This window comes from Limulus polyphemus, unplaced genomic scaffold (genome assembly GCF_000517525.1).
Source record: "Limulus polyphemus unplaced genomic scaffold, Limulus_polyphemus-2.1.2 Scaffold2944, whole genome shotgun sequence".
Lineage (NCBI taxonomy): Eukaryota > Metazoa > Arthropoda > Merostomata > Xiphosura > Limulidae > Limulus > Limulus polyphemus.
Window position 1 is genome coordinate 15,998 of NW_013668554.1, and position 18,240 is coordinate 34,237.

Genomic DNA, 18,240 nt, shown 5'->3' on the forward strand with positions numbered 1-18,240 from the left:
TTTGTTACTTTATTTTTTTCAAGAACCAATTTTCAAATGGATTAATTATAGAAATCTTAAGTGTGTTATCCCATCCTGTGAAAGGTGGAAAACTGAAACCAGCAGCACTCAAACCTACAACTTAGTTAGGCTATGGATCTGGTCTCAAGTAAAAGCATTATTTTCCCCCAAACCCTTAAAGTTCTAGAAATCCATAATGGTAGTTGTGATGCAAGATAAATAATAGCATCTTATTTACCAAAAAAACATACATAAGAACCATGTGAATGAATTAGTTTTAATGAAACTTCAAACAACTTATTGATATGAGTTTTAAAAAAAGGAACATATCTTATCTTTCTTTTTTTTTTTTCTTGAATAGTTGCAAGTGAAGAAGAAGATGACGAATCAGAAGATGATCAAGTTGAAAATCCAGAGAGTGTAACTGGTATGCTAAACATTAATATTCATTATTAATGCCAACTTAAATACCTCAGTTATGAAATAAATTATGAAATAATTTTCCTTGCATCTGCTTTCAGTTTAACATGTGCAGAGTAAAAAATTTGTAAAAATGCTTAGAGTGCTTCATTAACAGGTTAGCCCTTTCTTTAAATATACTTCAATTATAAAACTGCATGATGGTAGGGAATGTTATGTCAAAATGCTTCAATATCAGTATCCTTTTTTGTGCTTCATACATTTCATTTAGTCAGTATGAAACATTCCATATTACATTTTATATATATTCAGAACACTTCTAACAGTCTTTAGACAGACATAGTCTCTCATCCTTAAAGATTGTTTTTATTTTAAAGTGTTTGTGTTTGTGTTTTTATAAAAATACATTATTTTTTTTATGTGGTTAAGAACAAAGTATTTCGTGTCTGTTTCACTTCTGTTTTTCAATATATTTAATTTAGGTGTGCTTAATAGTAATGCTGCTTGAGAATTTGCAATCAGTTTAACACTCATTAGCATCGTTACTAGATGTGTTTTCAGTTTTCTTTATTTCAATCATTTAACATTCTAGTAACTCCAGCCAGCTTAAAATTATTATTTTTGTGCTAAAATCGTTTTCTTTTATCTAAGAAATTTTTTAATTAATACTTTATCTTATGTACGTATGGTTCGATTCACTTGGTTGTCCCTGAATGTGTAAAAATTAGTGCATTTTCATAAAGGATTGAGAATGATGGAAATATTATGCTGTGTGTAAGTTCAAAGCAATAAGTAACTTTAGGTTATTGGAATTATGAAAATTAATTTTACTTTGAATATTTAGGGGTTTATGAATTAGTTACATAACTGGTAATGGTTTTTATAGTTTTTGTTTTGAAGTTAAGCACAGAGCTACACAATGGATGCTCTGCTCATCACTGGTATCAAAACCCGCTTTTTAATGTTGTAGGTCCACAGACATACCGCTGTGCTACGTGGGGGGGGGGGGGGGTTGATTTTATAGTATGTACACTGTAATCTGTTCTTGTGTCCCTGGCTTAAGCTAATTTGTTCTTTATTATTATATGTAAGCTCTTCTAGTTATGCATTTAATAAAAATAATAAATGTTGGATTTACTAAGAATAAAACAACTTGTGTTATGCCATGAAAAAAACTTTTTAAAGCCAACACGCATAGTTTTGTGCAGATTGTTTGCTATAAGTAATATATTTTTGAGTACATTTTTCATTTTGCATAATTTGATTAGAAGAGGAAGAAGAAAATTCTCAAGATGAAGAGGCAGAAGAGGAAGATTTGGAAGAAGATGAACAGAAGAGTAAGATAACAGAAAAAGAAGATAGTGCAGAAAAAACTGAGGAGGAAGGAGGAAGTGGGATATCAGAGGACCCACAACCTGGTACCTCATCGGGGGAAGGATCTAAAGACAAAGATGAGGAAGAAGTGTGTTAAGCATGTATAATATGTGTACATATCTATAGTGAACTATTTTGGCATTCTGAAACAACACAGTATCAAAAGGTTATTAGTGGGATGCAAATATTGTGTTTGGCCACCATATTTAAAGATTTATGTATAAAAAAATCTTTGGTGTTTCATTCTATATGTGTATATTAAAACTGATTAAAATAACAGGATTAAAACAAAATTTATTGCAAGAATATTGATTTAAGTTTTGTCCTTTTTTCAATCATTTTTTTGATTCATGAAAAAATAAGTGTCATTCTGTTCTTTTTTTCTTTTATGTTCTTATTTGCTTTAAAAAGTTGTTACATGATCACTTTCACGTGTATTTTGTTGTTGTAATTAGAACCATATATTATGCTATCAACTCATATTTAGAATAAAAAATATAATGAAAGATGTAGTTATATAAAGTTGTTGTTATGTGAAAAATAATTTCCGTTATGATACCTACCTTTTCTTGACTTGTGCTGCCGTCTATTTGCTCAATTTTTGCTTGCCACTAGCCTTGATGCTCCTGCCTTCTCTCACTTGATTTCATGTAGTGTAGCAGAGATGTAGCATACATAAAAAACCACCATCAATAGGAGTGCGACACACTTTGCTAGTTAACTCCCTCTATACTGTAGAACACAATCCTCCCCTTCTTCTGTTCCCATGTCTCATCCCCATGCATTTTCCCATCTATTGGTGCCACCTTCTCAGGTTTCTGTGGCAAGCTGCCAAATTGCCCATCACTGCATTTTCTGATGCCAATTTTGTCAGAGAATATCCAATGAGTTCTAACACCATAGGGGCTTGGTTGGTCAGGTTTGCTCCATCTGTGATGCCCTTTCACCACAGACAATTGGGTTGTTCAGGCTCTAACAGAAGGACTGTCTCTTTATTTTTCCACTCCTCCCCCTTTATTCCCACTCCCTGTTTCTTTTCTCCCCTCCATGTTATTCACTTTCTTGCCAGCATCCCTCCAAGGTGGTTTGAAATCTTTTGAACAAAGATGCTATAGAACAAGTGTTTCACCCTTCTCTGGGCTTTTATTCCTGATTTTAAGTTCTTCCCAAGAAGTCCAAGGATTAGCATCTTGTTATCGATCTCTCCAACCTCAACCGCCTTACCGACCTCCCATGGTTTACTATCAAGTTTTTCTTTGCCCTCTGATGGTTGTTCACTCCAGGTCTATGGGTGACCAAGGTTGATGTCTCAGATGCTTACTTTCCTTTCCTGATCTCTCCAGCATCCAGAATTAACCTTTAGTTTATTCACAGGAGTTGGGTGCTTCAGTTCTGTGCTCTTTAATTTGGTCTGGCATTGGCACCATATATCTGTTGCATGGTGAGAGCTTTTGTCCACTATTTGGTCTGGCATTGGCACCATTCATCTGTTGCATGGTCAGAGCCTTTGCCCACCAATCGGTCTGGCATTGGCACAATACATCGGTTGCATGGTCAGAGCCTTTGCCCACCAATCGGTCTGGCATTAGCACAATACATCGGTTGCATGGTCAGAGCCTTTGCCCACCATTCGGTCTGGCATCAGCACCATACCATACATCTCTTGCATGGTCAGAGCCTTTGCCTACCGTATTCACAAACAAGGTTTGTGGTTTCACCATTATATGGATGACTAGCTCCTTTCGAACAAGCCTTTCACAACCATACCCATTTCCTCCTACAAGAGGCAGCTCATACGGAATGGCTTGTCAAACTGGAGAAGTACCATCTTGCCCCACCCAGTATTTTATTTATCTAGGGTGTTTTTCAATACCTACCTCAGCAGGACCCAGCTTTCTCTTCTTCATTTGAGGCCAATGGAGCTTTCAGTTTCCAAAGCCAAATCTTCTCCTTTTCTTTCCTGTATGTGAGGTTCTCTCTCTCTTTTGGGGACCTGGGCTTCCATGGAATCTCTCATCCCTTGGGGTCATGCACACACACACATGCATTGCCTTCAGTGGGTGCAGCACAACTGATGGAATCTTGTTTAGGATCCCTTGAATTCTTCCATCTTCCTCCCTACTGCCCTACAAGTTGACTTTGCCTGGTGGCTCAACAGACACAACACCTCGATGAGTGTTCTTCTGTCTTCTCACCGTCCCGATTTGCATCTCTTTTCAGATGTTTCTCGTATGGGATGGGGAGCATATTTGGATTCTCAGGAGACAGCCTTTCGATGGTCAAATCTTCCCTAGGTATCAACCTTTTGAAACTCCTAGCTGTTTTTTGGGCTTTGGTTCATTTTCTGCCAATGGTAAGGTGCCACCTGGTCATGATACATTCTGACAAATCGACCATTGTTTCTTACACCTATCATCAAGGGGACACCTGGTCCCATTTGCTTTGCTTTCAAGTGCTGGGCACTTCCTGGGTGCTCTGAATCTTGTGGCAATTGGCTATCTTGTCCTACCAAAATTCTGCTGACTGAGTGTTTTTTTTGCCCCTCAAGTGTTCCATTGGTTACGCTCCTAGCTGGGTACCCCCCACCCCCTTTCAGGATGCATTGGCCATTCAGCTCAACATAAGACTTCCCCTCTTCTGGTCTTTGGTTTAACATCCTTTGGCTTTAGCAATAGGTGCATTCAGTCAGGATTGTACAAATCTTTACCTGTATGTTTATCCTCTCATCTGTCTTTTTCCTTGCATTCTCTCTCTCGTATACAAACCATTCCATGTCGAGTCCTCTTCATCTCCCCATTCTGGTTTGCACAACCTTGGTTTCTACTGTTGAACCTCCTTCGATCATCTCCTCCCATATCTCTTCCACTTTCCCAATCCCTTGTCCTCTATCTTTCATCCCACCATAGCCACATTCTGTCTTCACGTGTGGATTTTGTCTGGTTCCTTGTGAGGTGATCTGGACTCCCTATGTGAATAGCTTTCCTACATTCTTGCTTGATCCACTCTTCTTTGATGGTTTACCAGCATCGATGGTACATTTTCCATTGTTTGTTTGTGGGCTATGGCCTTACATCTTCCCAACCAAGTGTTTTAGTTGGCTTTTCAACAATGATTTATATGTTTCTACTATATCAGGCTATAGGGTGGCCTCATCTAATTACTTTCATTTTTCTCACTTCTGTCCTTTCGCTTGGTTCATCTGCCCCACCTCAGTTCCCCCTTCCAGATTGGAATTTCAACATTGTCCTTCATGCCCTTAACCTTTGAACCTTTGGCCTAGCTTTTTGCACCACCTCTTTCTCAAGACATATTTCTTACTCCTCTTTGTGTGTTCACATTGTAGATCCAATATTTTTGCTATCAACATCTCCCGTATTCTTTATCACTATACCTGTGTTCTCCTTCATCCCAATCATAATCAGCGTGTGAAGGAAACATCACTTTCACTCCTGTTTCCCTCTAGTCCATCTCATTTGTACTCCAGATCTTGCCCTTTCCCTGGCTGTTCATTTCCATCATCCATTGAAAGAGATTATTCAGGCGGGCATGTGGACTATGCCTCACATGTTTATTGCTCACTATCTGCATCATTTGGCCATCTCCTCCTCATCTAGCTATCACTTGCTACCTGTTGCCATTCTCCATACCTCATTTTGACTCGAAAAGGGCAAGTTTTTACTTTTTTTATTTCTTTCTCCTTTCTTGGATCTCGCTCTGTGGTAAGTGGTGCCTGTCCAGGTACACTTAAATATAAATCTGCACCGTATGGTCATACAAGTCTATAATACTCACTGAAGAGATAGGATGTTCCACAAGACTGCTGGTATCTTGATTCATAAATAAGGCCCACACCAGACTGTACCAACTCATGGACTGTCATGAGTAAAGCAGTGTTGAGATTGCTGCCATCCCTCCATTCCTAGTTGAATTAACTCGGAATGGCCTGCTTTTCTAAATAAGGTTTTTATGGTAACCTATTGCACTGTCTTATGGTGCTGTGTTCCTCCAGATTTCCACTGTTCTATTACCCTCCCTCTTTCTCTCAGTAGAATATAGGAATCCTTTCCACTTACCAGCTCTTAGCCACTGTGGTGGTGGGCCATGGAGGCTTCCTCCCGAATGTGACCAATTCCATCCATTTGAGAGTAGGATGGTGGTGTTCTGTTGGTGTAGATGGTGAGTACTCTCCTCCTACCATGGACAGGAAGACAAATACCCAATGCCATCTGGTTTTGGGCTGGACAAATCCATTACATGAATTTCACCACTCTGGCTCACTTTCCCCCCATTTTGTTTCTGCCTGGCTCTAAGTTACTGGGCAGTCTGGTTTTGGATTGGTGTAGGACCAGCCAACATAAGTCCTCACATGTGCTTGGAAGGGCTCCTTCTACTACTGCAAAATGAAAAAAAAAAATGTCCAATAATGCCAGGTTTTGGAGTGGAGGTGACTGAGCAAATATGGTCTGATGTGCCCTTGCCATTCTACACTATCTGGTGAGCCCAATTACAGGTTGGACGTTCATCTTTTTTTTGCCAGATTTGGCAACATGTATCTTGACAATGGGCAAAGACTATACCTGGTACAGATGGGGTACAGTCTCCCATGAGCATGATCCTATACATTAGGGTGTCACACTACATGGGTTCTTTTCAGGCACATGCCGAAGAATGCACATCTAGATAACTTTTGCACCAGTTTCTCCACTGTTTCAGTGTGGGATTCTAGCTATTAAGTGAACGGAGGTATGGTATATCAGAAATTAACATTTTCCTATGCTGAAAATGCATTTCTGATAGATACTTACAATATAGAGGGAGTCAGCTGTGCTAGGAGGGTGTGTCACACGCCTATTGGTGGAGGGTTGTTGCATGCTCATTTGAAATCGTGTGAGGGTAGGTGGGAGCCTCAAGGCTAGTGCTGAGTGAAAATTATGCAAATAGAGGGCAGCACAAGCCAAAAAATGCTATTATATGAGAAGAGGTATCTATCAAAAATACATTTTCAGTGTAGGAAAATGTTAACTTTCCTACATATAACATTTATGTTAATTCTAAATATACATTTTAGCCAAAGTGTAACATCTAATGGAGATATTGATGCAATTTTTATTTTAAAATTTGTCTCTTCAATCTCACCATCTAATAAAAGATATTTTTATTTTTAGGATGAAATCTCTAATCTACAGTTAGCATGGGAATTTCTTGAATTGGCAAAGCTCATCTTCAAAAGGTATTACCAATAGACATTTATATGCTTTTTCTATTCATCAGTTTCCAAGTTAATCACCTTGGAAGAAAGTTTGCTTTGTTAAATTCACAGATAGAGAAATAAATTTCTACACTTGCCATAAGTATTGCAGTATTATGCATTTGTATTAGTTATTGTTTCTTTTTTTTGAGACTTGTCTAAAGTTTTTATTTTTAGTGCCTTTATATATTTTTATGTCATCAATTTATATTTTTCTCTTTGGTGACACTGAATTGTGTTAATAACATTTATTAAAACTGTTAAATGTTGCTTTTGTCTCACCACTTCCTCCCAGGTTTATGCATTGAACATGTATGCACCTTTTCATTTAGTGAGTGTGTGTGTGTGTAAAATTTGGCCGAATACTGGGTCCAGGTACCTGGTCACTAAGCTTCAGGCGGGGCCGGGTGTCAACTGAGACTGAGTTCTCCCCTCTTCCCCCCCCCCAAAACATACACAAAAACTAAAAACAAAACTGATGTTTATTACATATAACTGAATAATCACCAACAGAACATTCATGTTTTACTTTCAACTTTCAATGTCTTGCCCCAACTTTTCAAACCCTAACCCCTATTGTTCTCAAAATTCCCTCCTTCTCCAGAAATCCACTTCTCAAAACATGCCTGTTATTAACCCCTATTGTTCTCTAAATTCCCGACTTTCAGCGGGTGGTCAGTATTTGTTGCTTGGAATATTTTGCTTTTTTTAACTAAATAAATTATTGACTAACTTTCAGTACCGCATCAGTTGCCACAAAGATTAGGGCTTAGACGCCTAACCTCGACACTTGGCCGGGAGTTGAGTATTACCGAGTAACCTAATACTGGCCGGGTACCTGTGCATCCCAAAGAAATATATATATTTAGATTTATGCTGGAAGTGTTCATTGATATCACAGCACAGATTTTAAGTTTTTTCCCTTAAGTTGTATCTAATTTATAATTGTTTCCTTATATAGTTATGTTGTAATGCTGTATGTGCTCTGTTAAAGAAATAGGAGAGAAATTCATATTGTTATTCTTTAAAGGATCCAACAAAATAATCAACAGTATCAAACCACCATGACTCTATGGTCTACCTAAGTTTCATATACTAGAAATCACTCTTTTAACCAATTGTCATAGGTTGTCCCCTTTCACCACCTAGGTAATCGTGCTCATACTATTCTGTGCCTCGCAAGAAAGTTTGGTGATAAATTCTGCCACTTTTGTTGAAAAAAGGAAGGATTTGAACCTATAATCAAATGATCAATTTGTGAATTTGTACATCATAAACATGTTTCTTCTTATCCTTGTCAACCTTTTCTACCTGTTGTATAGGAAGGACTCAATGAAGATGCTACCCAAACTACGAATAACTTAAATCTTAACACAATCCTGGAACTTTGACATACTGCACCAACAGTACCTCTTTTCAATTCCAAGAAACCTTTTTAAAACACACTCATAGTCTCAGTGTCTGATTTGACCTTTTATATTTTTATTTTATAGCAATTTGGCTAATCCAATTAGAAACGTTTGGGCCAAGCTTGATAATTTTGTTGTCAAGCCAAACAGTGAACTGTATGAAATTGTGGATATTGTGTGAAACAAAGAAAATACACTGATACAAGATGCTCAATTTTCAAAAGTTATTTTTTCTTAAAACATTATTTTTCATTTTTCTAATACTGTAATTAACTTGGGACTTTAAAAATGTACTGTAAAAAAAACCTAAAACTGTGTATTGCATGGTGTAATACTACATGTCATATTGACTGGTATGCTGCCAAATTCTGTCTCTGTGACAATAATACACATGCATGTAACATAAGAGATGATATCAACAATCAAGGTTCTAAAGGAATAACATTGGCTTACAAGAATCCAAACAAAGCATGTTTTTTTTTCCTTTACTTCTTTTGTGTGTATTTTTATTTTTTATTCAATGTTGCAACCTTTTTTTGTTTCATTTGCAACACAAAGCTATCCATTTAATCATCCACCTCTCTCAATATGGGGCAGGTCCATTTGACCGACCATGTGACATCTTTGTACTTGTTCAAAGTCTTTATAGATTTGATACTTCTTACTTTTAATATAGTGTGTATATCTTCACACTATGTGGCAGTCTTTCAGTAAACATTATAAGTCTTTCACATACAAAAGTCATATGTTTTAGTGAAGTATTTTTAATAAACTAAAAAAAAAGATTTTTCCTTGAATATATTGAATATTTGTTTTGAATAGTCCTTGTGCAAAGTGGTTTTCATGTTAAGATTAAAAATATTTTTCTTCATCTCAAATTTCTTTTGTGTAGTCTCTAAAACCTCCTAAATACATTTCAAATGTTTGTTTTTAGTAAAACTTTATATTTTATCTGTAATTTTCTCTACCCTAACTGTATAAAGTTGGTCAATTTGACTGACCTCTTAGTATACATGTATTTATAATTAAATTTTATTGTTTTATTGCCCTTTGAGCCATGTATAATTTGCATCATTATAAGTTGTAAATCACTTGGGGGAACGTGGAGATCATGTTAACTATCGAATTGCATTACCCATGAGATACTCCATGCAGCTCACATGCATGCCTCGTAAAATATTTTTATTATATTATTATTATTTATTTTACCTAATCTAACCTTTACTAACCGAAAGAGATCCATATTTTTATATTTTAGTTACTTTTATAATAAAAAATTAAGAATAAACATGAAAAACAAGAAATAAAGTACTTACCTGTGTCTTCTTTTTATTTGCTTTTGAATGTCAATGACACTTAACCCTACTTTTTATTCCTCATTATTCTGGTTCAGAGATGACTCTTTGCTATCGAGTTGAGTGTGGCCCTTCTTTTTTGGTCATTCTCTTCATTTCGATGATCGTGGAAGAGGGTTCTTGACTCCTCATAATTCTGCACGCAGAACATTAACTCCTGTGATGTTGGCTGAACGTAGTTTGTTCCACATCCTCCTCATAATACCAGAGGCAGGAGGTGTTGCCTTGCCTCTCAGGCTGGTTAATCTCTGTTTCTTCAGGTTGAGTGAGTCTGAGTTTGGTTTGTTGCATTTTATGCTTCTTCAGGTTAGGATGAAGGTTTGTCCACTTTTGTTTTGCTTGCCTTCTCTTTGTAATCCCAGTGGCTCAATATGCAACATTCTGTAACTTTCAGGTTGAATTCTAATAATACAACGTTATTAAACAAGATCAAATACAAAGCAGTCCTCCTGCCCTAGCCACTATGCCTTGGATCTAGATTTGGGTCCACAGCCCTGTAATTCCAAATATGACACATGGGACCTCATCTTCCTGGTTAGGGCTTGGACAAATTTGTGTTCTTCTAAAGATGTGAGGGTTTTGTCTCTTTGGCTGTTCGACCTTTACCTCCCAGGAATTAGAATTTCTGTTGTTCAGGCGAAGAGCATACCTGTTTCAGAAGTAGTGCAAAGCCCACTAGTGTGCTATTATTGTATTTTATTTTTGCACACCTCTTTTCTACGCAGGTGCTTTCCGTATGGATCTTGCCCTCACTGGCCCCTCCATCTGGTCAATGTGGGATTTTAGCTAAAGTGTAAAAAGAGGTTGATGTGTTTCGGTAGTTTACATTTTCTATATCAAAAATGTATTTTCAATAATATTCACCTCCTTTCTCACTCTCCTGCCCTTCCTCCCCACAAAATGGCCAGTTATTGGGTCTGCTAATTGGACTGTCTGGAAAAGTGAAGAGGAAGTAATAACAGGGAGCTTATGTTCAGATCTGGGATAGGAGCTGCATTGACGTAGGTGGAAAGAATTACAAAACTTAACTTGCTTTGGGTAACATAGTGGAGTATAAAAGCTGGAGCAAGCGAGGTAAGATTCATACCAATGCTTAATGGGCAGAGAAGTGAAACTTTTGTCGGGATAAAGCTAAGGTGTGAGAGGAGGTAGGTATTATCAGAAATACATTTTCGGTATAGAAAAGTGTTAACTTTTTGACTAAATCCCAAAAATCTGTATTGATGATTAACTTCAAAAAGAAAAAGACTTTACAAATTTTTCTATTTTACAAATGGTTTTCCCATTAGCTTCATTCAGTTCTATAGAAAACAACTACCCGTCATGATCACAGTGTTTCTGAACAGAATGTCACAATACTAAAACATGAACCTGACATTACCAGAAGAAAAAAATCAGAAAAGCTTTATTAATATAATCAAACAACTCTCCATATGTCTTTGATCGTTATTTCCCCAAACATTCCTAATCTTATCTAAATATTTTACGTAACATATTTATTTATTTTTATTTTTTCTGTTCAACAATAAATAAATAATTTGTCAATTCACACATATTGATATGTACATGCATAAGTAACCAGTATTGATTCTAAAATTTAAATACAAAATTAGATTGTTGAATGTTGATTTTAATACTGAAACCTTCTTTACTGTTAAAATTTGTGTATTGAAGAATGATTGCACCAGTGACCGAAATGTTGTACCTGTTCTAAAAACACATCTTCCTTACTGTAAAATCTGTGATTTGTAATAAAATAACTGATGTTGTTACTAGCACGTTATTTAGCACATTTGTTACCATGTGCCCCACTGATGGGTCACAACTGACATTTAGTAATCGACTGCGTGACATACTAGTCGGTCATACACAATTATGTTTCAAAGCCAAATTTCAAAGCCAGTTTGATTTAAAATGTTTATTTATTCAAATTATTTCTTGCTTGAGTTCATGTCTCGCATCATATATAGGCCAACCAATGCTATAAGTAAATTCTTCTTTGATTTTCATGATTAGCAGTTGCTTCAGATTACAACCATTAAGTTTGTTGTCATAAAAAAATTCACTTTTCAAGGGAATTTAATTCCTATCAGCACTGTGTATGAGATAGTTCAACCCTGTGGCACCTATAGGGTCTGATGTTTCTCACCTCTGTTAAAGTATAATGATAGTTTTTTGTCAGTGGGATGTAGAAACATGATATGTCCCCCCCCCCCAAACCTATATATATATATATATATATATATACTAAAGAAAATTCTAGCCATCATAGCATGCAAGTCATCCAGTTACTAGCCATTGTGAAGTTAAAATTTATTTCTCAATTATTCAAAATAAAGTACTTCATTTTCTGATCATAAATGCATTGGCTTAGCTGTAAAATTGTTTCTGTTTTCTTTTGTGTAAGTTGCTTATACTAGACTTCTTTTTATATAATTTTGAATATCATTAGAATTATGTTTTTCTTAATTTTTCAGTCTATATCATCACAAACAGGCAAACAATCTTGTGTAAATTCTTCTATGGTCCCTGGATTCTGGCTTGTTGTGGTAGTTGACATTGTTTTATATTAATATGATTTTATTCTAAGTTGACTTTATTTGTACTTCATAGACAAGCTGAGGGTGGTGACCCCTTAATTCAATTGAAGACAGCAGAAATAATGCTTAAGCTTGGTGAAGTCAGCATAGAGTCAGAAAATTATCGTCAGGCTTTAGATGATCTGAATGATTGTTTAAAGCTGAGGAAAAATTTGCTTCAACCTGATGATAGAAACTTGGCTGATACGTATCCTTTTTTATTATTGTTACAAAAGACATAATGTTTTGTAGAAAATTCAACATTGAATAATAATGTTTTGGGACAACTTAAAGAATTAGAAAATTGCTTCTCCAATTTTATTTTGAGGATTAGTTAAATACCTAAGGATATATTATTTTTTTTCTGTATGAGAACAGGAATTGTAAAGAGAATAACTATATTTAAAGCCTTTCACATATATATCTGGTGATAAAATAGGTTATATGTTTTATTGTAAAATAATTAGTTATAAAATTTTGGCACAACTTTTAGTTTATAAAAAAAAATTAGGAGCTACTTTATGCACTGTTTTATTATTATTTGAGATCAAACTTAAATTTATTTTCTCAGGTGGAAAGAACATTTTTAGGTTTTATTGATAATGTGCTATTTTTTAAATGTTAGAACAAAAGTTGTTCACTGTGAGTCGAAATTAGCTTCCTTAATTTCCTGTAGCTTTTACCAACTTGGACTAGCCTATTCATTTGATAATCAATTTGACACTGCTGTTGAACACTTTGAGAAAGCTATTCAGGTGATAGAAGACAGAATAATAAACTTACAAAAATTATTGAAGGAGAAACCAGAAAGTAACCAGGTGGATTTTGAATGTGGTATTGAGAAAGAACTAGAAGAATTAAAAAACATTATTCCAGATATCAAAAGTAAGATTGAAGATACAGCAGACATGAAAAGAAATGCTGAGGAGGTCGTAAGAGAAGCTGCTGCTGAAAGACTTCGAGCAGCACAAGTAAGTTTTATTCAGCTCAAGTCTTAATGCTCATCTCAAATTGTACCGTTAAAAGTCTATAAAAGACCATTAAATCAAACCATAGCAGCATGGCTAAACATTGTTTTAATGTATTACTAGTGTTGAAAAAAGATTAAATTATTATTTTTATTGTATTCTGTTGGTGTGTAACAGGTATGTCACAGTGTTCAAAAAAAAATTATTTTGCATCTATACACAAAAATGAGTGAACCTATTGTTGAATATTACACCAAAATCAGAACAATTCTGTCCGGAACCACTTGGATTATACAACTTCACCATATTCAGGTGATTTTAACCTTTTTGAATTTTCACAAACCTAAAATTAGGCAAAAAGGTACTCCAGCATCATTGTTTTGTTTATTTCACTCTAAGGGTTAGTTGGAGCCAAGTAATGGTTCAGTTATCCCAATAATAAGAGAATACTGTAGATGATGGTAAGATAAAACTTGCTGCTCATTAATATTTCTTTTTTCAGCCATGTTTATATATGAGTAGAAAAAACATATTGTACATGTAGTACATACTGTAAAATCTTCTAATGAAAATGTTACCATAGCATTCTCATTCTCAATAGCTTTGGTACTGCAAACTTTCTTACAGAACTTAAGTTTAACTCTAAAGTGGTGTGATATGTCTCCAACAGTTTGAAATATCCGGTGAAATAAGTGGTGGTTTTAAATGTAAAATAATTTTTATCTAGTGAAAGACTTTAAATTTGATAGTAATCTAATTATTCACACTATTTCATTAAGGGTTTACTCAAAGTCAGGCCTAACTTTGGGAACAAAAAAGTCTAGGATACCAATTGATGACACACTTAAAAATACCTTTAAAATGGTTGGAAAGTTTGTGGTAACAGTTTTGATGTTGAATGTCAGACTGAAACAAAAGGAAATTGAATGTGATAGTTTGTGTATGAACATCCTTTTTCTTGTTTCATCAAAAAAATGTAGAATAATTTTTATCTGGTTTACTTACCTGATGGTCAGTGGGAGAAGGTAAATACAAATTATATCTTTTATAATGCTAAAAACTGTAATTGAAAGATTGTATTGTTCAAGATTAAAAGAATAGAGGCTTTCAAGCATATCTAAAATTCCTAGAATTTGGGGATGTTACTAAAGTTCTTAAAACAAGATGTCAAAAGGGGGGAGGTGGGTTCAGAAAAAAATATATAGTTCTTTGGGGAATTTCTAAATTTTGTATGCCTCTTAACAAGAAACTTAATGATATAAAGCCAACTAAATTTTGTGTGTTATGTATTTCTGTCTAAGTACCTATTTAATCATTGTTTTGAAGCTGTGTATACTATGCAAGTTCCACCAGGTTTTACCATCTTGAGTTTTATTATTGGCATACTTCAAAAATAAATACATGTACTTCCATATCACTCTTTTAATATGCATCAAATATGTGATGGAAAACAATGTGCTGAAAACCTAATAACAAGCAAAATAAGTCATTTCTGTGAGTTTATTTGTTTCTGTTTGTTGTAAAAAATGTTTCTGATGCAGTAGTTTGAAAAAAAAATGCTATAAAAAGATCATAAATGTCCCTAAAATTCCTAAATTTATCCCTAAAATAATAGAAAACAAGCTATAAATTTTCCAAAAATGCTTGAAAGCCTGCAATATTAGAGAAAATTAGTTTTACAGGTCCCATCTTTGATACAGAATATAAAAAGCCAAAATTTTATTAAAGCAGTGTGTGAGAGTTATCCTTTGTAATAAAAGAAAAAATAATAATCTGTTTACTTTTATATGTAGTGTTGATAGTCACTGAATACTTAGTACTGTCTGTTAATCCCAAGGGTAAAGAATTGAACTGTTATCGGTAGTGGACCCTTTCTTGTCACTGACATTTTGCTTTTTCTGTCCAACTACACAAGAGATCGGTCAATCCCAAGGGTAAAGAATTCAACTGTTATCAGTAGTGGACCCTTTCTTGTCACTGACATTTTGCTTTTTCTGTCCAACTACACAAGAGATCGGTCAATCCCAAGGGTAAATAATTGAACTGTTATCAGTAGTGGACCCTTTCTTGTCACTGACATTTTGCTTTTTCTGTCCAACTACACAAGAGATCGGTCAATCCCAAGGGTAAAGAATTCAACTGTTATCAGTAGTAGACTCTTTCTTGTCACTGACATTTTGCTTTTTCTGTCCAACTACACAAGAGATCGGTCAATCCCAAGGGTAAAGAATTCAACTGTTATCAGTAGTAGACCCTTTCTTGTCACTGACATTTTGCTTTTTCTGTCCAACTACACAAGAGATCGGTCAATCTCAAGGGTAAAGAATTCAACTGTTATCAGTAGTGGACTCTTTCTTGTCACTGACATTTTGCTTTTTCTGTCCAACTACACAAGAGATCATAATTTTACAAAAAAGAAAAGGATATACACCCTATGCATGCCTGTAGTAACAATAAATGTTCAAGATTTTGCATGTTATTTATCTTAGATAAATGAACAAAAGTAGTGTTATTCTTTGAAGTACATAACTTGTATATATAATTCCTCTACTATTTATTGCAAACTTTGTTCTATAAAACAAATATTTGTATTTGTAAAGGCATCTTATGGAATAAGCTACATATTAAAAAATTCCTTTTATACAAAACAAAAAAGAACTGTCAGCTTTTAAGTGAAAAAAAAGAGCCTATAGATATGTACATATCAGGAGCCTGTAGATATGTACTTATCAAAATTTCAGATAGGCATTACAATAAAATACTTTGAATAGTTTTGTTTATAGTATACTGAAGCCTAACTTAAGCCATGAAATACATTTTTATATTGTTTATCCCCTATCCATGTAAAAAATAATCAAAATCATATCTAATAATAAAGGGAGATAATTCCTGGTAAGTTTAACAGTTGTCAAGAATTTTTCAGGATGTGAAATTCCTAGGTTTTCTATTTTTTGTGGGAATACGTTTTGCTGCCCAATAGAATGTAGAATTCATGATACAAGTATGAATGAAGGCCTATAGCTTTGAAATATTCAATAAACTAAGCAAAAAATATATTTGCAGATGCATGATGAAAAAGTATGTTTCAATAAAAACTGAAGAATAGTAATAGTGTACCAGTATAAAAATGATTGTCAGTATTCAAGAAGCACTATATAGACCTTAATTTTTTTTTTTATCTTTGAATATTTTTGAAGTTTTATTAGAGTATTTTATTTATTTTGGTAGCAACCCTTACCCGATATAGTGTATCAGAATGTTAAGAAATATATTTTGACTGGACTTGAACTATGACCCTTGGCACACTAGTGTTCTGAGACCATCACTTTTTATCAACTAAGCTAGGAAAGCTCAAGTTCCAAGAAGACAGCTCTCCATCCTGACTGTAATCTATTTCTCCAATGAAATAAAGCCCATCCACGAACCCTACACACAACCCAAAACTATTTAGCTATTAACATACACAAGAGCACAACAAGGCACCTTCAGGCCAACAGTACTATCATGAGTACATGTGACACACCAGGCAAGAACTGAGTCAAACATGTACTTAGCTTGAATGGCTCTCAGGGAAGGGATGACCATTAGCTGGGTACCGATATCAGGATGTTAAGAAATCTACTTTGATAAGGATTTGAACCTACACCTTTGGATCACAGTAGTGTTCTAAGACTAGTTCTCATAACAACTGAACTACCAGAGTTCAATTCCCAGACTGACTACTCACCATTGTGACCTTTATGATCTTCATATAATGAAAAACATTTATGGTAAGCATTTGAGATACTAAATGTAAATCTTATGTTGTTGCAGCTTTCAATCACAACAGAATAACAGTGAAATGTCATTGAACTAAACCAATTCATTATATTTTCTTAGATAGTAAAATGCACAATTCTTGTGTAATTGAGAACTGTTTTCCCTTTGTGGAAGAAGTAGCCAGTAATCAGTTTTCAAGGGTCGCATTGTGTGATCCACGTAATACTATAACAAAAATACAAACATTAGCCCAATAAGGGCCAATTTCTCAATTTTAGGAAACATGTTTAAATTATGAATTAGAAACTTATTAGTGAATTGTTTTAAACTTCTCAGATTATGTTAACATTGCATTGTTTTATTTAGAAATGTAGGCAAAGAGAGTTTTATTTATAATTTCAATAACCACTGTATACTTAGATTTTGATGATATTTGCATAATTGACTTAGCATCACTGTTTTTTGCTCAGTTTGCTGCCTGCTGCCTTAGAGGATTGCTACAAAAATAATGATTATTTCATGTTTACATGAAGTCTGTAAGGCGAAACACGACAGAACATTTTCAAAAAAATATTTCTGGCCCTTAAACCCTTACCTATGAGGCCTTTGTCTTATCGTGAGGGCAAAATCACATTTGTTAATTGAAAAGATTACAGAGAACTTATCTTTTATTGGATTTCAGATTTTACTTTTGTAAATAGTAGCATAACGTTCAATTATTTGAAGTAAATTGCATTATTTAATGAAGTTTGAAGAGACATTTAATAAAAGAAATAATCCCAAAATACGTTTGAAACACTAAATAATCCCCTCTAAAAATAAAATGTTTTCCTTGCACTTCAGCACTGGTCCTGCCATCTATGATTGGTATTTAAACGTTTTTCTAGTATGTTTTTATATATATATAACAGTGTCTAGGCGTGGTAAACTTCAGTTGTAACACTTTAAGCCAATCCTAGTCGAAGGTGACAATTTCAGTACCATGTTATTCCAATCGCTGTATTTCATGTTTGACAAATCATAGGATGATAAGCGAAGCATGTGATGAAACTTTTTTCTCTGGATTTTGCAGTATGAATGTGTGTGGTGCTTATTATAGTAACCACAATTTTATGTAGAGGTTGTATT

At 34.7% G+C, this 18,240-nt stretch overlaps 1 protein-coding gene across 1 annotated transcript in view; it reads left to right on the top strand.

The window, feature by feature from the left end:
- LOC106468273 (protein HGV2-like) overlaps positions 1 to 18,240 on the top strand; it is a 39,100-nt gene that overhangs the window by 14,493 nt on the left and 6,367 nt on the right. The window contains exons 3-7 of the mRNA XM_013928692.2: positions 362 to 427; positions 1,689 to 1,882; positions 6,960 to 7,024; positions 12,420 to 12,593; positions 13,062 to 13,356. Of these exons, the coding sequence (XP_013784146.1) occupies positions 362 to 427; positions 1,689 to 1,882; positions 6,960 to 7,024; positions 12,420 to 12,593; positions 13,062 to 13,356 (794 nt within the window). The remainder of the gene's footprint in view (positions 1 to 361; positions 428 to 1,688; positions 1,883 to 6,959; positions 7,025 to 12,419; positions 12,594 to 13,061; positions 13,357 to 18,240) is intronic.